Source organism: Onychostoma macrolepis, chromosome 01 (assembly GCF_012432095.1).
Source record: "Onychostoma macrolepis isolate SWU-2019 chromosome 01, ASM1243209v1, whole genome shotgun sequence".
NCBI lineage: Eukaryota > Metazoa > Chordata > Actinopteri > Cypriniformes > Cyprinidae > Onychostoma > Onychostoma macrolepis.
Window position 1 is genome coordinate 39,441,080 of NC_081155.1, and position 24,630 is coordinate 39,465,709.

Consider the following 24,630-nt stretch of genomic DNA (forward strand, 5'->3'; position numbering starts at 1 on the left):
TGTCATTTTAACGACTTTTTATGGCACTGGTGGCAAAAATGATATGGTAACCAAATAATACCATATTTTCATTTTTGCGACTACTGTATAGTCATATTACATTAATATGGGATCTGTTAAGTTTATGAAGCAGCTTTCTGAAACTCATTCTGTGAAATAATTGTCATTGTAGACGTATCATTATAGAATTTATTAAACAATAAAAGGAAGAAAATTAAAATAAGTATATTTTAAAAAGTTACAGAAGATAAAAGGATAGTTGACCCCAAAATGGAAATTCTTTTACGCACCATAATGTTGTTCCAAAATTGTGTGATCCTCTTTCTTGTGTGAAACATAAAATATGAGAAATATCCTTTTTTTTTCTTTAACCATTGGTTACCAAATCAGTTTGGCAATGAATGCACTTAAAATATTTTGTGTGCTGCAAGAGAAGAAATGCAGCGTTTCAAAACAAAACTGTAAATGATGACAGAATTGTCATTTTTGGATGAACTATCCCTTTAAGCCTATTTAAATTACTTGATTGTATAAGGGAGTGTTTTTATCTTGGGTGACTTGTCACCATTTTAAGTTGTTACAATTTTAATGGTGCTGTGGTTCTGTGTGTCACATGATTATTAAAAGTGTTCTTTTAGAAAAATAAAATAGTTTAGGATGGAATATAGCACGTCACACTGTTGACACCACTTCACATGTTGCCACCTGCCAAACACATTTCAACAGCTCTTAGAGAAAAAAAAAAAAAACATTATGGGAATTGTCAGGGATTTGACATTCGATTCTTCCAGTTCTGTCCACACAACTTATTTCTTTGCACTTTCAGTTCTATGAAACCCTATTAACTGCCCTTTATATTTCCAGGATGCTGGACACAAAACATAATAACAAAAATTGTTGGATTTTAGCTAGTATTGTGTGGCCATATATAGCATATCCAGCCTATGGAATCACATTCACTGAGTGTTCAAACACAGCTGAACACATGGGCACAAGCAATCATTTTGAAAGCATTGTTATTGGCAGCTGTTGTTCACAGATTGTCAAAGGAACAGTAACAGATTGCACTTTTGATACAGAATTTGCATTCAATATATTAGCATTTTAATCTAGTTTAAGGATAAAATCCTATTTGGTCTCAAATGTGACTCAGATGACAAAGGTAGCAAAAAAGAGGTAGTTAAAAGCTTGATTTCTTTAATGCAAGAATCATTATTGTACATTAACAATTCAATGGTCTCTGCACAGCTTTTTTTACAATATGTACCACAAGTCTATGTCAGCACCTACAGGTATTTACATTACATAATGTTACACTGGAGACAAAGGTGCTGGGGAAAAGAGTGAAGAAAGAGGATGAGTGAATAAGATGGGATGCTTAGGTAGAATGAAATTATTGGAGAAAAACAAGAGTGATTGAGAGATGTGCATGACAGCGGATGTATGGCTATCACAGCACTTGTGCCTGCTGCTAGAGCAGAATTAAGAGAAGGCAAAAAAATCATGAATAACATTGTCAATAATATTAAAATAAAACTTTTGTTGCTTTTCAAAGCCGCAGCGTGGTAACTGAGAGCTGGGGCAGTGACAGGTGCTGGAGGAAGAGGCAGGTACCACACACTCTTAACACAAAACTCATCAGTCGTTCACTCACACACATCAAGTACTTGTATACACACGCAATCATACAGACATTGCTCATTATGTTGCGAACATGCACACAAAAATGTTTTCTTGTTCCTGCGTTCGATCGCATCTCCATTCAGCCATAACACAACCTTACACATACACACACACACAATCAACTCACGCAGCAATATAGTGAATGAGGGTTGTGTGTTTGTCGACAGGATCCTATGGAAGGGCACTTAGGCCTCTGCACTGAACACCGTCTCCCACCGATCACCTCAACTGGGCTCTGTAGACCAATCAGAGAATGTGCTGGGCTGTGGTGAGCACTGTTATTGGCTGCTTTTATTTCCTGGTCTGAATAAAGATGGGAGGATGACTGAGGAGTGGCATTTTATTCACGCATTTCGCTGTTGTCGTTTTCTTAAGAGCTCAGATCATCCTATTGCGTTTGTGAGTGGGCGAGTCTGTTATGACATCATTGCACTGGGCGGAGCTTCGTTTCCGAGTTCCGTTGTCGAGGTGGAGCGCCATCTCCTCTGCAATGAAAGTGTTGAGGTCCACGTCGTGGAGACCGTTTCGGCGGCGACTGGGGGCGGAGCTGGCGCTCAGGTGTGTAGGTGAACCTGGGGCTCCGGAGCGCATACTGATACTCGCCATGGCTCCACTTAGACCTTCAACACACACAGGTAGGAAAACAAATATGAAATACAAATGACTTAAACATGCATGTCACACACCCTAACTCATCAAAACAACAAAAGGCAACATGCTACCACTATATGTTCAAATTTGCAACATCTAATCAAAAATTGTTGTTGAAAATAGGCAGAAACTACAGAATCTAAAATTAAGCCATAGGAACAAATTCTTAATTTGTGGCCACAATACATATTTTTGCCTGAATGTCATGTGCAGTGCTCATGTGCGAGTCTAGTTTGTGTGCTCAGAAAACCTTTGTCAGTGACATTTTGCTGTATTGTGCCATACTATTTCTATGAAAAAGAACATATTTGAACAATACTAGAGGCCATAGAGTGAGATGCAGTGGAAAAAGTGTACAACACATATTGCCCAAAGCAAGGAAGCACTTTATATTATACGCTTCAAAGAATGTCTTAAAACATTTTTCATTTCTGTTCGATACGAACGAGAGATTATATTATATATATATATATATATATATATATATATATATATATATATATATATATATATATATATATATATATATATATATATATATATATATATACACACACACACACACACGCATACATACACACACACATTCATATCTATATACAGTATATCTATATCTATCTATCATATATAGCAATTTGGGCCATCCTACAGCAATCAAGCAATTAAATGGCACTGTCGTCAAACGCACTCACCATGCAGAGCAATGGCCTCCCTGAAAGGCTGCAGGTCTGTTTCTACAGATGAACTTGTCTCCGAGGACGTGGGTCGGCTTGGTGACACCATTGCAAGTCTTGGCGGAGCCCTGGAGCTACGTGGCGGTGGGGCTTTACCACAGAGGAAGCTGATAAGATCCTCACGCCGAATAGTCCGCCTCCTTTTCTTCACCCATGCCAGGACATCTTTGTTTCGTCTCTGATGACCAATCTGAATACCCAGCTCATAACTCCGCTGATGGGCATCAACACTCTCTGGAAAATGGGAAAAAAAAAAAAAAAAAAAAACTTGGCATGAGTATTTCTGTATGCATGTCAGGAATCAGCCCAGCTGCATCAATGTCTCCAAGTGTTTTATGCCCAATGAAGTCAGTCTCATTTAAAAATTCTAATAAGGGCTTTTGATTTCAGAAATTGTTATACAGCATCAAGCAGAGAGCAAGGATTTTGTGTGAAGAAACGGAACAGCAGGTAAATTATTGCTGATAATTAAAATAGGAAGCTTTTAATAACATAATTACGTAAATGTTACATCAACTTCCAAAGCAATTTCGCAACACCATAAATTTTCATTCTGCCAGAAACAGCAGCATCACCTCCTCAGGAACAGCAGCCACTGTTCTTCAATATATTATTTTCAATCCATAATAGGCAACAAATAATCCGGCTCAACCATAACTGGCAGGGATGAAGATTTGTTTCAATTGACAGGGTTTCCATTGCCAGGCTGGAACCAGGTTGAAATGAATTATACGCTTACAAAATCTTGAGATGGGGTGCATGAAATGATTCAAGGAGATAAAATCTCACCAAGGTGTTTATAAGAAAAATGAGGGGGGTTTAGAAAATACAGACTCGAACCGAACAATTTCTGGTTCAAACTGTGAACTTCAACACTAAACTTTTGATTGATAAATACAGAACACAGTGAGCAGGCAATCAAACTTGAACTGACCACATCCTATATGCTTCGAAAACTTCTCACAATGGATAACCTGCTAAATCAGTCATATGTAGGCAATGAGCTCAAGTAAACTGAACAAACAAACACTCCCTGTTCCTGACAGCTCCTAAAGTCAAATCATCCACATGACACATCTGACAACCTCCCCACCACATCATCTCTCATTACCCCAACCAAACACACCAACATATGAATGATGACTCAAGTTTTGCAAGCAGACAATGCCGTACACATGTCTGTGATGAGTTTAAGGTCTCATAACTGCAATCTAATAAAACACAACTACTCTAGGCAGTGAATAAGACTGTCTCTGTTACAATCAGAGAGATTCTGTCTGAAGAGAGGAATAAATCAATAGGATTTTAAGCACTGCTGCCGGCCATGTTGTTGCTAGTCTCAAATGTATGAACAACCTACTAAACACCGTTCAACAGCTATTTTTTCAGTAAGCAAACAGGTGTTCTCCATTATAAAGCAGATTCCAGAAAGAAAGAAAAAACCTTTGTTCTGTTGTTCTTTCTGCATGTTACGAAATGTCTTATTTGTGAAATGAGTGGTTGAATTGCTCACTTAACCGATTTATTAGAAAACACTGTCTCACAGCCAAACCCTTTCACTTATTCTATTTTGTTGTAACCTAGATTGATTCACATGACGGACAAACAAACTGAACAAAACACATTGTTCAGCAGCTACTCATTCATGAATAAGCTGCTTTGTCACTCCGAATTTTGTTCAGATTCAAAACACTGACTCTAAACGGAACATATTAGTACCTTAAAGATACATTTTAGTACCTTTTGAAAGGGTACCTCCCTAGAAACAGTTTTGTACTTATTTTTTCTCAGAGTGTAGGTCCAACCAATGCCATTGCTCATTACAGCCTGCACTCTAAAGCTATTGGCTTGTGCTACAGTTAAGGCTCATTCACAGCAATGATGAGAGCTGTAACAATAGTTATCATTTTAAGTTCTAAAAATAATCATTCTAATTTTATGAGAATAGAGAAGACCACAAACAGAACAATAACATGTTGAGGAACGATATCATTGGAATCACTTTCAGAACAATTATTTTTTTTTTTTCCAGATGATAAATTCTAAAAACATTAGCCAATCAGAATCTACCTGACTTTAAAGAGCTCGAGCATTTAAAGCCACAGGCCACAACTGAAAAGTATGCTTATAATAAACAGAATGTCACCGTTGGTACTGACACTGGTATGGTATGTATTAATATAGTTATTTTTCTTAATGTGAATAGGCCTGTTGTGTTTAAAAGCAGGAATGACCATAAGTGAACGAAAGATGTGTGTCTTAAAAAGACTCATTTGAAAACAGCAATAGGTTCACAAACAAAACACAAAATTAATACAGTGAACTGCAGTCCAATTAACGACGAACCTAAAATGCAACAGTTTGTTTAAAAAAAATCTCAACTTACCTTTGTATAGGTTAGTGACGGCAGTTGCAGCATTTTGAAAGGGAACCCATAAGGAAAGCCCCTGTTGTTGACATACTCTATCTGAAGGAGTGAACAGACAGGAAATGTTTATGTTGCAAGTGGAGATAAATCATTTCCCGTCTTAATGTGAGACATACCTTTAGCCACTGTGTTTAAAGAAACTCAAGAAAATACCCAAGACAACTAAGCCAACATCAGCTTTATATTTAGTACCTTAACAGTCTCTCACACTGGATGTATGTCACGAGATAGTGAGCTGCCTACTTAAACAGCACTTTTGGGCAGCATAAGCGCGCTTGGAATGTTCTAAAAGCGTCTATGATAACCATAAGTGCGGTCTACATAAGCAGTTCTCTATGTTTTGAGACACAGCCATTAATTACACGACGTCTAAATTTGATATGTAGCAAGAGGACTCTACGCCATTTTGTTGAGTAGCTTTAGTGTATCCGATTGTACCGGGTTGTCCAAACCACAACTTTGTGTATGAAAACGTGCACTCGCAAATTAAACCAGCTGTATGGTGTTTTATCTATTTAATAACAAATATGAACAAAACAAGCTCTGACACAATAACTCACAATCTTTCAACTTAGCTTGCTAATCCTGCCTTCGCCATTTTGTTTCGCATACTATTATTATTGTTAAAGAATAATCACACGTTCTCATCAGTTCATGTCGTAGTTTGTATTGCTAGATCTTTTTGTCTGCACACATGACGTTTGAGTTCATAACAGAGGAGTTTTCGATCACAAATCGAGTTATTTTCATCAGAAGAACTCCTCCCTGCACTTCGCCATTTTGTTTTGCTGATAGACAACCAGCTGGGTGACGCTTTAAATTTCTTTAGAATATCGCGAAAAACGTTTAAATGTACTGAAACTAGTTTTATCGATAAACAAAGACGGGCAACCGGTGACATTTCTGGATTGTGTCCTCACAGAAACTGATTTGTGTGTCAGTTTACGTTGCTCGTCTGCCACTTAGCATCGATGCTAATCTGTAAACGCCACCGACCTTCAAAACAGCCAAATAAGGGGCCGAAATAATCTTAATTGAGCCCTAAATGTGTACTTTATTGTAAAACAACTCCTCGACATCTTAATTAGGTCGCATTAGATTTAGTTTGGTGGCTATCCCTTGAGCTTATGAGTTAGTGTCCTTTGTTTGGCAGTGTCAGCTAACTTAGCCAGCTACGGCTAGCTCTCAGTGACTTTTTATTACATATTTCGCACCTTTATACAGTTGTGCGACGGCGGTGGCGGAGTTCTGGAAGAGATGCCAGAGTTTTTGTTGGCTCTGCTCGGTCTCCTCCTCGCTCGGTTCCTCTTGCTCGGCCTCGGCTAGGCACTGCCGCTCCCATTTGGAGAACCAGTGCTCGGGTCCGTGTTCCTGGATCTCCGCTTCCCCCTCCTCCTTCTTCTCCTCCATGGCCACAAAAACACTAAAACCGCTGCTGCAATGCTCTAATGTTCGCTTAAAAAGTTCTCCGCGGTGATTAAACCCGGCCGTGGTCGACTGTCGGCGGCGGCCTCATCGACAGCTGTTAGTTTACGTCTGCATCGCGAACGGTGCTTGCACTTCTCCGCCACACAGTCGATGAAAACAACTTAACGTTGCCGAGACTCAAACCCCGCCCCTTGAATTATGCTCGACGCCGATTGGCTACAGAAACGCGGGGGCGTGGTTAGGCGTCAACGGCTCAACTGTTTATTAGATGCGTCAACTGTCTGTCATCTGTCAAGAAGCGACAATAGATGAAGACACCGCCCCTGTTTATGTGAACCGCCACACCAAATACTTAAGCCTCCCTCAAGTACACTGAATAGGAACGCAAGATTGCGCAAGCCCGTAATGAGTCCCTATTCATGCAGCGAGTGTCCTTTACAAAGTCTTTTCCTGTTGCTCTTCTGTTCATTACAGTAAGCGTCTGTTAAACAAAGAAGGGATTTTGATTATACAGCCAGTTGTGATGACCTTCTTTGGCCTACAGAGGGCGCCATTACACAAGTGCACCAATGCATCTTTCGTGCTCAAAGCCATTTAAAGTCATAGACGTCTTTACAGGTAGGAAACGAATTCAGAGAAAATACAATTTCACGGTGGCATATTTCAAAACACCTCTCTTTTTATGTATAAACACAAGACTGTAGATCATTCCCTCTAAAAACAAAACAAAAAAAAACACGATAGGTTCATTCTGCGCTTTTATTTAATCCTGCAAAAACTGACATATGAAATAATAGTCACACATTTTTAAATCAAACTTAAATATTTGATACATCACACTTTTATGGATCGTATTGTATGATGAATATGTGACCCTGGACCATAAAACCAGTCTTAAGTGTCAATTTTCCGAAATTGAGATTTATACATCATCTGAAAGCTGAATAAATAAGCTTTCCATTGATGTATGGTTTGTTAGGATCGGACAATATTTGGCCGAGATACAACTATTTGAAAATCTGGAATCTAAAAATCAAAATACTGAGAAAATCACCTTTAAAGTTGTCTAAATGAAGTTCTTAGCTATGCATATTACTGATCAAAAATTAAGTTTTGATATATTTATGGTAGAAACTTCACTAAATATCTTCATGGAACATGATCTTTACTTAATATCCTAATGATTTTCGGCATAAAATAAAAATGGATAATTTTGACCCATACAATGTATTTTTGGCTATTGCTACAAATATACCCCAGCGACTTAAGACTGCTTTTGTGGCCCAGGGTCACATATGCGGTTCACACTTGATTTTATTCAGAGGCCCAAACTGGACAAAAATATGCAACTTGGTGCAGTTGCTGATATATATATATATATATATATATATATATATATATATATATATATATATATATAAAAATTAAGATGAAATTCTGATGAGATCTGTATAACATAATCTCTGTAGTTGTTATTGTTGGGGGCAAAACATAGGCCTAATGCAATGCAATACAATGATGATTGAGAGATATGAACAGATCTGGACAGAAGTCAAGTAGTTTTACTTTACTCAAGTAAAAAGTATCTGTACTTTATGTGTGTGTTTTTCTTTGGAAAACTTTTACTTCACTACATTCCAAAGCATAATGTCACACTTGAAACATTTCATAAATAAAAGTAGTGTTTGTTGTTGTTGTTTACCTTAAATAAGGCCACTTAACATTAAAAATATAGTACTATCTTGTACTCAAGTAAAACTTTTTTACTTGAGTAAAAGTAAGAAAGTGCTAGATTTCTAATGTAATTAAGTATAAATTATATTTAATATGAAATATAATGCAGTAAAAAGTACAATATTATGCTTTGGAATGTTGTGAAGTAAAAGTTCTCTAAAGATAAACACTCTGATAAAGTACAGACACTTGAAAAAATGTACTTTTAAAGCAGAGTAAAAATACTTCACTACTGTCCACCTCCGAATATAAACGTTAAAAGGGAAATAAATATTCCTCAAAAAAAAAAAAAAAAAAGTCAGGTTTACTTGATTATCAATACTTTTTTAAATAAGTTGCTTCTGTCCAGTTAATGTTTATTGTTAAAAATAAGTAAATATTTCACAACAAATAGACGTGTGCCACAAGCTATCAATCACATAATAGAAGTCATGTAGTAGATTGTGGATCGTTTAGAAATTTGCATATTAAATATGATATAGTAGTCTTAGTTAAATGAAACTCATCAATGAGCTATACTGAATTTATATTATTTCCACTGATGTTTAAAAAAAGGATATTTAAGTAGGTTTTGATTGCATTTTATAAAAAGTTTAAGCATGTAGAAAGTCAAAATGTTATGTTGCTAGAAAATTTAATTTTTCCTGGTACGTATAAACATTTAACATATTTTGAACTGTGTTATATGTTGTTTCATAAGTGCAGGAGTTACATAGCAGCAAGTGTTACGTAGAACCAGGGTGTGTGAGGACTTTGACAGGAGACACGCAGTGACCTCTGGTTGTATGGGTAATTCACGTCTGGAGTATAAGGTCCTGAAAGGGTGGAGCATCAATAGACACTTAAATGTTCATTCCACCTGGAAGCTTGTCACTTTTTCCATCCTCTTCTCTGCTTCAGTCTCTCTGGCTCCATGGATGTGAGTGAGCTAAAAATGTTACCTGCTGGGGAAAGCGATGGCACAAAGGTGTGTGTAAAAGTGCCGGGCCCAGCTCTGACATACCAGAATATTCACTACTGCATTAGAGAAAGCCGTGGACCGTGCCGCAAGAGAGGACCTGAGCGAGAAATCCTAAAAAACGTCAGGTTAGTGTCTGTGTGTGTTTATGTGCTGTAGAAACAGAGCAGATGCTTCATAAGAACTGACATCTCACACAGATCATATTCAGCAAAACACACTGCTGTGCAGTCAAATTTGATTTCACATCATTTTGATACAGATAACACTTATCTTTAAGATAAGCATCCCAGATCCATTTGATATGCATGTTTATATTACTGTCTTTCTATGTGTTTTAGTGTTTTTATATCTGGAAAGGAAATGTTTTGTGACCTAATGCTAAAATATTTGTCCAGAGTTTAGATGTTTAGGCATTAAAATAAAAAAGAAGAACTGAAATTGTAATTCTCCATAGATTTTGTGAGTCAGTGTGTTCTTTCTTTCTTTCTTTCTTTCATTCTTTCTTTCTTTCTTTCTTTCTTTGTGTGTGTGTGTGTGTGTTCTATGCATTTGCTTACTTTGGATGAGAAACTGTGATGATCATTGTTTTTCTATTATTTTTATAATACAAATGTCAAACAATACTTTGTATTCCTTTCCATAACAATATACCATAGTTAATGTCATTATATGTACATAGACTGCTTTTTTGTTGCATACATCATAATGAAATCAGATCAAAATCAAAATGTAATAGCATTTGATTCAACTGTTAAATAAAAAAGCGACTTTGTAAAATTAAAAGATATAATTTACACTACTGTTCAAAATATTTAGTTTTAATGGTCCTCTAGTTTTAATATGTTCAGGCATATTAAAAATATGATTGATTTAATTTAGATGTTGCCATATAGAGCACAATTTTAGGTTATTTGATAAACGTTTTTACAGTGCACTGTTTTGCTGTTTCCTGTTTTAGTGGAATCATGAAAACCGGCCTGAATGCAATCATGGGAGCAACAGGAAGCGGAAAAACATCGTAAGACGCTCACAGAATCAACCGACTATACGACTGATGAGGAGCTGGCAACTACACTTAATTTCTAACCTTTATTTTTGTTGTGTGAAGGCTGTTAGATGTGATCGCTGGAAGGAAGGATCCTCGTGGTTTGCGTTCAGGTCAAGTTCTGGTTGACAACAAGGTCGTGACCTCTGACCTCCGTCTCATGTCTGCGTACGTCGTACAGGTGAGAACGCAGAATTTTGCAGTCAGTAGTATGTCTTCTCGTGAGGATAAAGGAATATTCTGCTCTGTTGTGTGGCACGTGTACGTGTTAATACAGGGAAGATTATTGTGGAATAGAATTATTTTTGTCTCCTGTTCAAGAGTCTTTTGCTTAGCTCAAAATAAACACATTCATTTAGCTGGTTTAATTCTCAACATTTTCTTTGATCTCTGTGTGTGTGTCTGTCTGTGTCCTTCTGTAGGATGATATCCTGATGGGCACTCTGACTGTGCGGGAGAATCTTTTATTCTCTGGAAATCTGCGGTTGCCAAGGAAACAGTATTCCACTGCTGATAAGAAAAAAAAAGTGGAGAGCATCGTTCAGGAGCTGGGATTAGAGGACTGCGCAGACACCAAGGTTAGTCACAAATGCTACTGATGTTTTTTAGGTCCAGCTCTTTTAATGTAGTTTTAAAAAAAAAATGCAGTTTATATAAACATTGTCTTGAATAAACCATTTATTCATTTTGACCATTTTTGTGGGGCATATACTCAGAAATGTAACTGTCCTGAGATTGCAGGAGAAAAGGGGAAAAAAATAAAATAAAATATTGAAAATGTATTTATTAATTTGGTATAGTCTTGTTTTTAATGTTTTTAATTTTAATTCTTAAAATTATTAATAATTGAAAAATATCTGTTCTGAAAAAAAAGTCACAAGGTTACAAATATCTTTTATAAAGATATTTTTATGACAAGGTTTTCATGCTATTAATAATTCAAAAATCTTTTGACCTAAAAAATTAAATAAATAATTTAATTAATTAATTAATTAATTAAATAAATATGGTACATGTCATTTAAATAAAGGCTGTCAGAAATACAGTAACACTTTAATTTCTGTGATTAATATTTTCTGTTTAACATATAAAAATTATTTAGGCAATTAATGTTTTTCCTCAAAATATTACCAAAAGTTTTCACTAGTAAAATAAAGCAAAATAAACTTATAATTATATTGAGAGAGAAGCATCACTATATTTCTATATAGACAACATGTTATGTATAAAAGGCACAGCTAAATGTGACATTTATTATAATGGCTTTATGTGAAGATTGTTTTATGTTCACTTAAATTAAAAGTTTGAATATGTTTTAATGTTCTTTAACAGTTTAGGCCTATTAAATGTTACAAATAATGGCACAAGTTTTACTGTAATTTTGAATGGCTATATTTGCTCATTGTATCCTCAGACATTGGTACATAATTCCATGCCATAATTCATAGTACTTATAAAAAGATGCTATTAAACAAAAATGTAAAATATACTGTCTTTATATAGTTTCTACATTCATTTGGAGATTCAATATAAAACTATATTTATGATTACAAATTTTAATGTTGTGCAAAACATTTGTTTTGTTATTGATTGACAGCACTAATTGAAATGTGTTAAATAGATACGTCTTTTTTCAAGATTGGTACAGCGTTTATAAGAGGTGTATCAGGAGGAGAACGAAAGCGCTGTAGCATTGGTATGGAGCTCATTACGTCTCCTACTCTTCTGTTCCTGGATGAGCCGACCACAGGCCTCGACTCCAATACAGCTAACAGCATCATTGCTCTCTTGCACAGGTACAAACTTGTTTTAATAACCCTCCGTCGCCCAGCTTATTATGCACCTCATATAATGCCGTATAATGCTGCTTTGTTTGGTAATCACTTGAAATCTTTATGTTCACGTCATTTGATCTTATCACTTCAACTGTCCTCTTTCTCTCCTCTGGTCATTCAGGTTGTCACGGGGTGGTAGAACTATAATTTTCTCTATCCACCAGCCACGCTACTCAATCTTCAAGCTCTTTGATCACCTGACACTTCTCCATAAGGGAGAAACTGTTTATACTGGCCCTGCCGTCAAAGCTGTGGACTACTTCCAGAGTCTGGGTAAAATATATACATATATTTGATATGAATGAAAGGAAAACTTTTTATTTGAGTGAACTCGTCCAACTTACTAAAATATCACTGCTTTTGGACACTAGAAAGATGGTATTCTTTGAAATTCCTTGGAGTTCCATATAAACACTGATATACAAATATAGTAATACATCATATATAATATTTATTATTATTATTTTTTTTTATTTAGTTTTTTGATCAACAACAAAAAGAAATGTTCTATTATTTGCTACACTAAACAACATTTAACATAGTTTACATAATGCATTTAAAAAAATGTAAAAAAAATGTGCCAGGGTTGCCAGAGTTTAATAAAATCAAAACAAAAAACAAGTAGCCTTTTTGCTTCTGCAAACACAAAATACTGCAGTATTCCATAAAATATTCAGTCAGTGGCTAGTATCTTCACTACATTTTCTTGCTATATAATAGAAAAAGAATATTTGTCTGTCTTGTTTTTAGACATTATTAAATTCATTATTCATTATTCATATTCATTATTATTTTCTCCTCTGTTGATTAGGTTATAGGTGTGAGGCTTTCAACAACCCTGCAGATTTCTTTCTGGACATAACAAATGGGGAGGTTCTTTCTTCAATGCCAACAGGTGAGACACATACACAGGCATGCAAATATGAACACATATAAATGAAACTAAGATAAAGTACATAAAGTAATAAATGTTTTGTGGTATTGTTCAGTCACATGGTTCAGTGAATCAAAGGTTTCTCTCTGTTCCTCAGAGAAGTCATTGGCTGAGCTTTACAGGGAGTCTCACTACTGTGCTGCTGTCAAAGAGGAGTTGAAATGTATCACTGGACCATCAGATCTCACAACTGAGGTCGAGAGCAAGGCAGCATCCTATGCCACATCATTTTTCTACCAGGTTTGTTTCATAAGACAAAAAATATATTTTTGCGTGTGTGTTCAGTAAATGATTAACCAGTATATTATCTTGACCTGCTGTTGAACTTTAGTTCATATCTGTTATCAGGTCAGTCATGGGTGAAATGAACAGTGAGCTATAAACCTTGTCTTTCAGATAGTTCGTTTTTGTGTGTGTATGTAGTGTGTGCGTACGTGAAATCATGCATGCATGTTTGTATGCAGTTAAAGGTGGTATGCTGGAGGACAATGCTGAACGTTTTCAGGAATCCTCAGACCTCATATGCTCAAATGGTAATGAACATTCTCTCTGCTCTGCTGATTGGACTCATCTACTACCAGATGCCTTTAACTCTTCCTGAAGCCTTGCAGAACAGGTACTGATAGATCCATGTATACATGCATCCATCCATCAATTCATCCATTCTTCATACAGTTTGTGTTTGTGTGTGTGTGTGTGTGTGTGTGCAGGATCGGAGCGTTCTTCTTTCTCATCATCAACATGGTGTTTGGCAACCTATCAGCAGTTGAACTCTTTATTAATGAAAGAGCAATCTTTGTGTGAGTATAATATTAGAAATTATGTCAAGACAAGTCACTCTTGTTTTTATAGCACTTCATACAATACAGATGGTTTCAGAGCAGCTTCACAGTTCATCCAGTTATGCTTTTAAGTGTGTTTATCTAGCGGTGTTATTTTAGTGTTATTTATGTAATATTATAGTATTTATTCATATTTTTAGCTTTTATTTTTACATTTAAAAATATATATTATATTTTTTATTTTAATTTTAGCTTTTATTAACTTTGTTATGTGCTTATTTTTATTGATTTCTTAATATTTAGCTAGTAGTTTTAATACGTCAGTTTGTTGCAAAGACAACATTTTTAGTACTGTTTTTTTTATAAGTTTAGTTAAAATATTTGTATTTTATTTTATTTCCGATTTATTTCAACTAACAAAAGGGATTTTTAATAGTTTTAGCTTTAGTTTTGGTTAACAGTAACAATATTGCAATTCATGTGTCCAGACTGTATGAAATTTAACATCCTTTCATTAATTTTTCTTTTCCAAAACCAAGTCTGTTTATATGTGTGTGTTTTAGGCACGAGAACTCTGGGGGATATTACCGTACATCTGTGTATTTCCTGTCCAAGGTGTTTGTGGATCTGTTACCAAATCGCATTGTGCCGATTTTCATCTTCTCCAGCATTTCTTACTATATGATGGGTTAGCACACATAATACATTATTACTATGCTAAATGTGGCACATCATTAAAACTATCAGTAGCATGTATTCTATACTAAATAAAACATGAATATGCACAGTAAGTGTACATATATATTTGTGAACAGGGTTGAATCCATCATTCACGGCCTTCCTGTGCTTTGCATTGACCATGTCCATGGTCAGTCTGGCAGGAGTCAGCTTGGCCTTCCTGGTCAGTGCCAGCGTGAGCACATTCGCCATGGCCAACGTCCTCATTACCTTGCCTTTTGTCTTCATGATGGTCAGAATTCAAACATACACACTAATGTTACCAGTATGTTCTTGTACCATTCTCTCTTTCTTATTCGCTCTCTCTCTGTCTCTTTGTTGCAGGTATTTGGAGGGTTCCTGGTGAATCTCAACTCCATGCTCAACTGGCTGTCCTGGCTCAAGTGGGCCAGTATCTTCAGATATGGACTAGATGTAAGGAGGATGCAAAAAAAAAAAAAAATGCAAAAATTGTTAATAAATTAAAAGTGTGCATTTAAATGCATGTTTACTCCATTATCAGATTGTTTAAAAAGTGCTGCTTATTGTGTTTTGTTCTTTTGTAGGCTGTGACTATAAATGAAATGAAAGGGCAGGTCTTCTACAGTGACAATGCGACGTAAGTTGCTCAAACTGTAGATAAAGTGTAATGACAGTTCGGTTAAGTTCAATGAATCTTGCATCATGACAGACATGCATTACCGTTCAAAAGCTTGGGATCAGTTAGATTCGATTTTTTCTTTAACGCTTTTATTCAGCAAGCTTGCATTAAATTGATTAGTACAGACATGTTACAGATTTCTACCCCTCACACAAAATATATTCTTTGAGTCATTCATCAATTAAGTTTTTGACTTACCAGTATTTGATTTCTTTCTCATGGTCAGACTAACAGGAGAGATGTATCTGGAGTCTCAGGGGATCGACTACAGTGTGTGGGGCTTCTGGCAGAACCAGGTGGCTCTTCTGGGCATTATACTGGTGTGCATGACGTTTGCATACGTACAGTTGCGCAGGATCAACCGCTGGAAATAATGTGCATGTTCTACATAACAGATTCACTCGTACACACATTATGTAAATTCATAAAATTCTTATTTTGTTACACCATGTCCATTTCTGTATGTTTAATTCACATTTGTCTATGTAAATTATTATATTTAAATGTAATTATTAATCTAGGCTTTCTAGGATTGACACTGATACATTTTTGGAAATATGAAATGCTCTGTAAAGCTTAAAAAGGCCATGTCATGCAACATATCTGTATTTAAAATTCATTATCAGCTATTTAAATGCTTTTCTGCTAAATTTAGTACAATTATTATATAAAACGATTCATGAAAGGTAAAGTGACTAAATGTTTCTCTTGTAAAATCCCTGTTTGTGCAGTTGGACTATTAATTCAACTTTATAGTTACTGACATATAACCTTTGTGACATGTAAATATAAATTAAACTTAAGTTCTCAATTCTTTGTGCACATAGAAGGCATGTACTTCTAAAATGTATGGTCATAGATTTTTCTCTATTTAACTAAAATTTCAATATACGTTAAAATTCATTTTTCATATATTTTGATCTATATTTGTTTATCACATCAATAAAATTTTAATGTGTAGCCTAGTAGTGCACTTAAGTGAATGCATGTTGGTTTGCTTGCATAGACCGTCAGTAATGTAACCACTAGGCGGCAGCAGCGTTCTGAGTCATGACCTGCTGTCACTTACATTCTGCACGTTCCTCCATGTCTTCCGCTGCCCTGATATTAGTTACACACACAACTGTATTTTTTAGAAGTAGTTTGATTATCTATTATCATAGTAGCTATCAACTGAAATTTTTCATTCTGTCTTTTAGCTATACATGCATACAGCTCACACAGGCCATCATAAACCATGCAAGGCATTTGTTTACTGGATATTTTCATATTGCGAAAAATGAATTCTCAGCTCATCTCTCTTTGTTTATCTGTAACACAATTTAAAGTGAAATCTCTCCATCATATAATTTGTCCTTCAGTTGTTGCTGTAGTCTCTAAAACCCACAGAAAGCAGCTGCAGACATTTCTTTGTTATTGCCACATAGAATTTTCACATCTGTTAGATATTAGTAAATCCTTGTGTGTGTGTGTGTGTGTGTGTGTGTGTGTGTGTGTGTGTGTGTGTGTGTGTGTGTGGAGTGCAGTCTTCTTGAGTTTCATTCAGAGCCACACTGTCAGCGCAAAAAATCTTGGAAAGCCTCCAAAGTCGAGGTGGAGAGAATTCAGAGGAAAATAGTTAAGGAACAGAGGCACATACGATGGAGAAAGACAAAGAAAGAGAAGGAAGAAACAAAATCTACTCACATTTGCTTTGAAAATGTCAAATTCTAGTTAATATAAAATGTTATCATCTGTTAAATTAGGCTACTATGTGAGATGAACCTGCTTAGAAGAACTGGGGGAAAAAACAAAGCACACTTTTTGAGTATTTACTTTCCGACATTTTCTGTTTATTTCATTGTCATGTCCAGTTGCAAATGGCACATAATGAGAGTAAAATAAAAATGAAGTTCAAAAAACTGCATTTTCACACCTTAGGAGATCTTATCCCACTAAGGAAGGCACAAACACTTTATCTTTTTCTTTCAACACGTTCACATGAAAAAGCTTTAGCCGAAAAAGTGCAAATCAACATGTTATCATCAATAAGCTAGAGTTACATAAAAAACACTATTGTTCCAGTAGTCAGAATAATGCTGAATACAAGTCATGTAACCCAAAATGGCCACAAACACCACAAGTAACAATTTGACAAACAAATGATTTTCTTCTGACTGATTTTGTGTGCCTGTGTATGTGAGTGTATAAGGAAATCTGAATCTCTCTGATGTGAACAAGCATATTTCTCCAGTTTTTCTGAGCCACGGTGCAGCTATTTAAAACCTGGCCTCATTACAGAAGCCAGTTCACTCTAAAAATGTTTTTGAGAGCAGGAACAAACCCTATGGCCGAAGGCTCGGCTTATAAGACACGGCTGTATGCCCATTTTGCATAAGCAAATTATTGACCATTATGCAATGGCACATTTAGATTCTAAATTTCCTTGAAACGGATATTGTAATGAGCGAAACAAGGCCATGAAAGCATTTGAGAGGCAATGACAGTGACTTGAAAGAGCCTACATGATGTGCATTAAATTGGTTAACGTATTTTTTGCAAGATTTCATGACAGAATTTCACCCCATTAATCAGTGGTAACACTTTACATAAGGTCACATTTATTAACAATAGTTGATGTATTAAATAACAGGAAATAATGTTTATTTAACATTTATTAATCAATGTTAATGGTAGTTATTAAAAAATACAGTTATTGTTCGTTTGTTAGTTCACAGTGCATTAACTAATGTTAATACATACAAATTATGATTTAAAAAAATGTATTAGTAAATGTTGAAAGTAACATTAACTAAGATTAATACTGTAGAAGTGTTGCAGTTCATGTTAGCTAATGTTAACAAATGAAAGCCTATTGTAAAGTGTTATCTTGAGATTGAGCAAAGAACACCAACAGTTTGTGCGACAATAATCCAGTTTTTTTAAATATTTTGTCAGTACACCATCATCTTGTGCTTCTCTTAAAGGGACAGTTCCCCCAAAAATGAAAATTCTGTCATCATTTATTCTCCCTTATGTTGTTCCAAACCTGTATCCATTTCTTTCTTCTGCTGAACACAAAAGAAGATATTTTGAAGAACACTGATAACCAAACAGTTTTGGCTCCCATTGACTTCAATTGTATTTTTTGTTCATGCAATGAACAAAAGGGTCCAATGCTTTTTTGAGTGCTCTTCAAAATATTGTCTTTTATGCTGCACAGTAATATGAGAATGAGTAAATGATGTCAGAATTCATAATTTTGTCTGAACTATCTATTTAATGTAATGAGTTTTAAAGTTTAAGCTAATTTGTGCATTGTGATCATTTGTGCATTTGTTTATACTTATACATTCAAATGTGTTTTTTTGTCTTGATCCATTAGTTTATGCTGAGATATTTTTGAATGTTGTGAGATATGGACTGTGTGTTATCATGTGCTTATGCTGTAGAGAATGTGTTATGTTTAAGTATAGGTTTAAAGAACACACACGTTTGTTTGTGTGTGTAGATTGATGAATGTTTCTCAGTATTCCCACAATGTTGCATCAGCAATCCCCTGACCGCTGGCTTTGAGCACCCCAGCATGGTCTCCCTTAAGATACTTGCCCTCCTTTGTCTTAATGGCCACTTTATTATAATCACAGAACTCAAAGTGGAAATAGACAGGTGTGTCACCACTGCTGATCACGGAGCCGTCTGCCTCCACCGCCCAATACTTCCCCACTGAGTCTGACCACAGAAATTAGAGAAATAGTAAGTAGCAGACAACACAGAATTTCTGAACAAATGAAAATATTTTATAGGGCCGTATTATTGAATAAATGTTAAGAAATCATTTAATTGTTAAATTTTTTTATAAATTCAAGTGATTATGCATGCTTTCGATTATTAACATTTAAATTAACCATTAAAATGGAATGCAGGAAAAAAAAAAACACATATAAAAAAAGTATGTATGCATGTGTGTGTGTGTGTGTGTGTGTGTGTGTGTAATAAATAAACAAACAAACAAATTAATGAATTAATTTTTGGGGTCCATTCAGTGAAATTTGAATGGCTCCAATGTTCTTCAAAAGTATTATTTTTTTTTATGTTCCACATAAGGTTTCAATTACATGAGAAAGCAAAATTTGGGAACACATAAAACAGACTTCAAAGGCTTTTTGATTACCAAAATGTAATTTAAACATTAAAATAAAATCCAGAAAAATTTAAACAGAAAAATGGGATTTGGGACAAACACAGATTTCATAGGGACCTAAGTAATTATTTACATCCTATCAACTGTTAGTAAATCTTCATGAATTGTAGTAGCACTATCACTCACCTCTGAGGCTGTAAGCATTGTTGTTGTACTCTAACTGGAAGACATCATAGGATGAGCGGTTGGAATCAAGTGTTCCAGTTCCTTGTTTGCGGCAACCAATAAAGCCGTGTTCCCCACGCAGCACTATCAATGGCCTGTTGATGAGCTTCAACACAAACTCCTCCTGCTCACCTGTTAAACAAAACAACACCGGCTACAACATACTGTACATGTGAAACATAGGTGTGGTGCTATTCATTTACACATGCACGACAAAAATTGTAATTAGCATTCAGAAACAAACCTGCAGAGTCCACAGCAGCCGCCAGCTGTCCGTTCTTTTTGGCTGCCAAATATTTACCATTACTGGCCTTCAGTGCGACTTTTGAGCCTTTCCACTCAAGGTCAAAGAAACAACTGGAGGATCTGGGATAAACAGTCAGTTTCTTAAAACTCAACATGAAAAATAATCAAATTCAATTTAGTAATGTACATTTCTGGTCTTATTGAGCACAACTTAGCTTGTGCACTTTTTGTGTACTATATGTCCAGTCTTTATATCTATTATATATATAATCTAACAAGATGACCATGCAAACAAACAAGGCAAGCTGTTATATTTGTATTCCCTATTGCCTTTATTAATTCCTCTTGCCATATGGTTCACTCCACAAATATCTTTCAATCTGGCTAGTCTACTTTACTACCCTGCGCCTATTATGTGACATTTTCCTAACTTAGTTAAGTACAGTTAATTGTTCTTACTTAGTGGAGGCAGAGCATTGGATCGCTCCACTTGGGGTGAGACTCCAATACTTCCCATTGCAAGATCGGAAGGCACAGCCCTTTGTCTCCCTGTCCATCTCTATCTGAAACACCTCCTGATCGGACTCCTCATCCTGATTGGCTGATAAATCAACCCCTAAAAAAAAATTGTAATTCAATCAGAGTGTGTTTGCAGCCAACAGACTCGGAGAGTGAAGTTAATCAAAATTGTGAACACGTACTGTTTATCTTCATAAAGCTGTACTACAAAAGTGAAATGTGCATCTCTTTACATTCAGAAGCTCTTAACTTACCTTAGAAAAAACTCTATTTTGCTAACCAAGGCTGCATTTATTTGATCAAAAACACAGTAGCAACAGTTATATTGTGAAATATTATTACAATTTAAAATCATGGTTTTCTATTTTAATATATTTTGAAATAGAATTTATTCCAGTGGTGGCAAAACTGAATTTTCATCAGCCATTACGCCAGTCTTCAGAAATCATTCTGAAGAAATAGAAAACAGTTGTGCTGCTTAATATTAGAACAGCATTTATTCAAAATAGATCTATGAATCTATCTTTTGCAGCAATATACACTACCACTCAAAAGTTTGGGGTAATATTTTTTTTTTAATTATTATTATTATTATTATGCAATATGTTAAACTGATTAAAAAACGTATATTGTTACAAATGATTTCTATTAAATAATATTATTAAAAATAATTATAAATATTAAAAATCTCATCTGAATTAAAATTTAAGTCCTAATGATGCTTTCCTGCATGCACGCTCGCGCGCGTGCGCACACACACACACACACACTGATTTCCATAGTCTTTATGTTAATTTTGAGGCAAAAACTCAGAGCCAATTTAGCCTATAGCATGCATATTTGTCTTGTAAAATAGCTGTTTACAGTTTCCCAAGAAGGGCAGGACATCATTTAAAAACGGTAACCTAAAAATGGTTACATCTGTTTTAGGTCATATAATATAGCTAAATCCTAATTACATAAATGTATGAAAGCAAATTCCACGGCTTAAATGAGGCAATTTTCACGTAATTTTTTTTACAGTGAAGGCTGAATCTTACAATCTTAAATTGAGCTCCATGCAGATGCAGTATTTCACAATGAAGAGAGCAGGCTAGACAATGTGCAGACACATTTAGAAGCTCTACTAAACTCTAAATGATTTACCAAAACCAAAAGTGGCCCATTTCACTTAATTCACACCATTTCACATTCGCCCAACTGTGGTGCATATCTGTTATTAACAGCATTATTTATTAATCAGCATGCTGCAGTCACATCTCACCCTGGCGCATGGAGATGTTTCTCTCGTTGCTGGCGGTAAGCACCACTTGCCCGTGACTTTGCTCGAGGACAAACAGCTCATCTTTGCCGACGCGCGCGCTCTTGCCAGACTTCATGGTCCCGGTGGGGCCCGTGGGCGCGATGTATTTGCCCGTGGCGTCCCGGAAAGCCACCTTCCCCGCGCGAAATTCCAGCGTGAACCCAGTGCCCGTGCCCGGTTTGGCCGTCAGGGCACCGCTGCACGTGAGGAAGCGGTTGTCGGCGGTCTGCAGGTGATACCGGTGATCCAGGTAGACGAGCGTGAGCAGCGAGTCCACGCCCCACGGCACATCGCGGTTCACGGCGAGCTCGCTCCTCTCGGCGCACAGATGCGCGTACCGTTTGCGCGCGATGCTGTACACGTTCACCTGAGGATGGACGGCCAGGTGCACGTTCCATTTCTCCGCAGGCGAGATGCTTTGCGCAAAGCACGCGATCCGGTCCTCGGTCCCGCCCAGGTAGCGCGAGTGGGGCTCGGACTGCAGGGACCACCGGCCGTCGTCGTGGGCGATCACGAGGAACCGACAGTCCGCGCCGGGCTGCTCGCTGTCCGCCGTCACGTTGCCGTCCTTGTCGGTGGCGAGGTAGCGACCCAGGTGGCTTTTGATGAACACGGCATTGGAGTCTCCGTGGTCACTGGACTGCTCCAGGGTCCACACCTGCTTTTTCTTCATGGAGCTCGCCGAGGCGTTGATTTTAAATCCGAACGTCTCCGCTGTCAGATATTTGTTGTTGGCGTTTATCAGCCCGAACCGAATCACCAAAGTCTCGCCTAATCCTTCCGAAGACATGCTGGAGCTGTTTGAATGTTACGGTTCGGTGAGAATCGGTGAGCAGCGGTTCCGAGTAGCGGGTGTGACTAGTGTGATGGCGAGAGAGAGAGAATGAAGAGAGAGAGAGAGAGAGAGAGAGAGAGAGAGAGAGAGATTGTGCGTGATGCTGATATGTAGGTTGTAGGCTACGTAAACTTTTTTGGCGTCTTGCTGTTTTATTTCACTCTCAGAAGCATCATAGATCTTGATAGCTGTTTGCAACACTTGATTTATTTCTACCCTGGTAAAATGCAAAGAGTTTGAACCGCTACCTTCCCACGTCATCTCCCTGCTGTTGCTATGGGAAGAGTAGGGCAATATCCTAAATTAAAGTGCCTTCCCTTGTGAAAAGAAGTAGCCCACACTTTTATGTTTTTAAAGTGTGAAAAATGCAATATGGTAGGACACTTGTAATGTGCATTAGAATGGAAATCTGGGTAACCCTTTATTTTAAGGTGTCATTGTTACAGGTTACATGTAGCCTACTTGCTATTATAACACTTAATTATGCATAATTGCATGTATAATGCATATAAGTAACCCTAATCTAACCATACATGTTTAGGCTATTATCACTCAGTACTTAAATGTATAATTGCACTGTAACAAGGACACCTTAAAATGAAGTGTAACCGAAATCTTATATAGTTTCAGTTTATATTAAATACAATTTGAACTTAAGAGTGTTTTTGAGCAATTTACAGCACTTAAGTAGCCTATATTTATATGTATTTGGACAGTATTGGGGAGTAGTTACATGTAACAGAATTAGGTTTACGTTATTTAATTACAAAAGAAATGTAACTGCAATCTGTTACAGTTACTAAGAAAAATGTGTAATTAAATTACAGTTACTTATGAAAATGTTAAAGATTACAAACATCTGAATATTTTCACACACACTTACAGATTTGATTGATTTCTCCTAAATATGCATTGACAGTTTCAGGAGTTTAGGACACAGAATAAAACAGGTTTATTCGATACATTTTATTTCCTATTTTGGTTTGTGTTTATGCTTTAATTTTTAAATGAACTGTTTGTTAGATGTCAGTGTTTCCTTTCATGGCTATAGCAAAGATTTGATTTTAAAAACAGTATTAAACTATTTTGTTATGATTTTAAATCTGTATTTAACCTCAGAACAATCTCTAAGTAAAAAGAGGTGTTAACGTCTTTGTGGTGGATATGCTTTAAAATTAAATTATTATAATCATAATTCAAGTGATGAAGGATTTTGACAGTAATCAGTGTTGAGTAGGCTACTGTACGGTTAACCCTGCCTGCTTTAAATGTTTTAAAATGATTAACAATTAAGAAAAAATAAGAGAAAATGAAAAATTTAAATTTAGAAAAGTAATCAAATGGAATGTAGTTACATTACTTTAATAAAGTAATTGAAATATTTACAATTACATTACAAATAGGGTAATTTGTAATCTGTAACATATTACATTTCCAAAGTAACCTTCCCAACACTGTAACTGAATAATTACGGTTAAAGTGTACTGCAGTGATGACAAGCATTTATGGTAAACTAAAATTTACATATTTATAATTATGCATTTGTCATTTTAAAGCACGACAGAATGTTATAAAACAAAGATTTAACATTAAAGTGCATTTTTAAAAAGCGTTCATGTATTAAGAATAAGTCATGAAAGTGTACTGTATTAAGTACAATGTTTTTTATTTCACTAATATTTTCAGCAAATACAGTTTTTTAATAGTTCTAAGAATTGAAGTACACTACAAGTAGCCTATACATTCAGTACAATTAATGGCCGTTCTTTTTCCACAAGGATTCACT

At 36.0% G+C, this 24,630-nt stretch overlaps 3 protein-coding genes across 7 annotated transcripts; 1 reads left to right on the plus strand and 2 right to left on the minus strand.

Moving 5' to 3' along the window:
* Nucleotides 1-1,180: 1,180 nt before the first annotated feature.
* On the minus strand, nucleotides 1,181-7,085 carry hapstr1b (HUWE1 associated protein modifying stress responses b). Its single transcript, XM_058783613.1, has 4 exons — nucleotides 6,711-7,085; nucleotides 5,455-5,535; nucleotides 3,027-3,302; nucleotides 1,181-2,303 (listed from the first exon to the last, which is right to left on the minus strand). The coding sequence occupies exons 1-4, from the start codon at nucleotides 6,904-6,906 to the stop codon at nucleotides 2,062-2,064; spliced, it is 795 nt and encodes a 264-aa protein (XP_058639596.1). The 5' UTR covers nucleotides 6,907-7,085; the 3' UTR covers nucleotides 1,181-2,061.
* On the plus strand, nucleotides 3,298-16,877 carry abcg2b (ATP-binding cassette, sub-family G (WHITE), member 2b). 5 transcript variants are annotated; one of them, XM_058783581.1, is made up of 18 exons: nucleotides 3,298-5,236; nucleotides 7,399-7,542; nucleotides 9,359-9,447; nucleotides 9,559-9,744; nucleotides 10,578-10,637; nucleotides 10,728-10,845; nucleotides 11,087-11,242; nucleotides 12,303-12,460; nucleotides 12,621-12,772; nucleotides 13,311-13,394; nucleotides 13,531-13,673; nucleotides 13,898-14,049; nucleotides 14,144-14,233; nucleotides 14,779-14,903; nucleotides 15,031-15,185; nucleotides 15,278-15,367; nucleotides 15,499-15,551; nucleotides 15,820-16,877. In XM_058783581.1, exons 4-18 carry the CDS (start codon nucleotides 9,572-9,574, stop codon nucleotides 15,965-15,967), a joined length of 1,857 nt encoding a protein of 618 aa, XP_058639564.1. In that variant the 5' UTR covers nucleotides 3,298-5,236; nucleotides 7,399-7,542; nucleotides 9,359-9,447; nucleotides 9,559-9,571; the 3' UTR covers nucleotides 15,968-16,877. The 5 variants fall into 5 exon arrangements, with proteins under 5 accessions (XP_058639564.1, XP_058639579.1, XP_058639557.1 ...); XM_058783596.1 differs by having other exon boundaries at nucleotides 9,364-9,447; XM_058783590.1 differs by lacking the exon at nucleotides 3,298-5,236 and adding an exon at nucleotides 5,542-6,303.
* A 369-nt stretch (nucleotides 16,878-17,246) lies between these two features.
* Nucleotides 17,247-23,290, minus strand: fscn1b (fascin actin-bundling protein 1b). The gene is made up of 5 exons (XM_058779262.1): nucleotides 21,971-23,290; nucleotides 20,647-20,803; nucleotides 20,186-20,307; nucleotides 19,903-20,073; nucleotides 17,247-19,304 (listed from the first exon to the last, which is right to left on the minus strand). Exons 1-5 carry the CDS (start codon nucleotides 22,797-22,799, stop codon nucleotides 19,099-19,101), a joined length of 1,485 nt encoding a protein of 494 aa, XP_058635245.1. The 5' UTR covers nucleotides 22,800-23,290; the 3' UTR covers nucleotides 17,247-19,098.
* Between the last annotated feature and the right edge of the window lie 1,340 nt (nucleotides 23,291-24,630).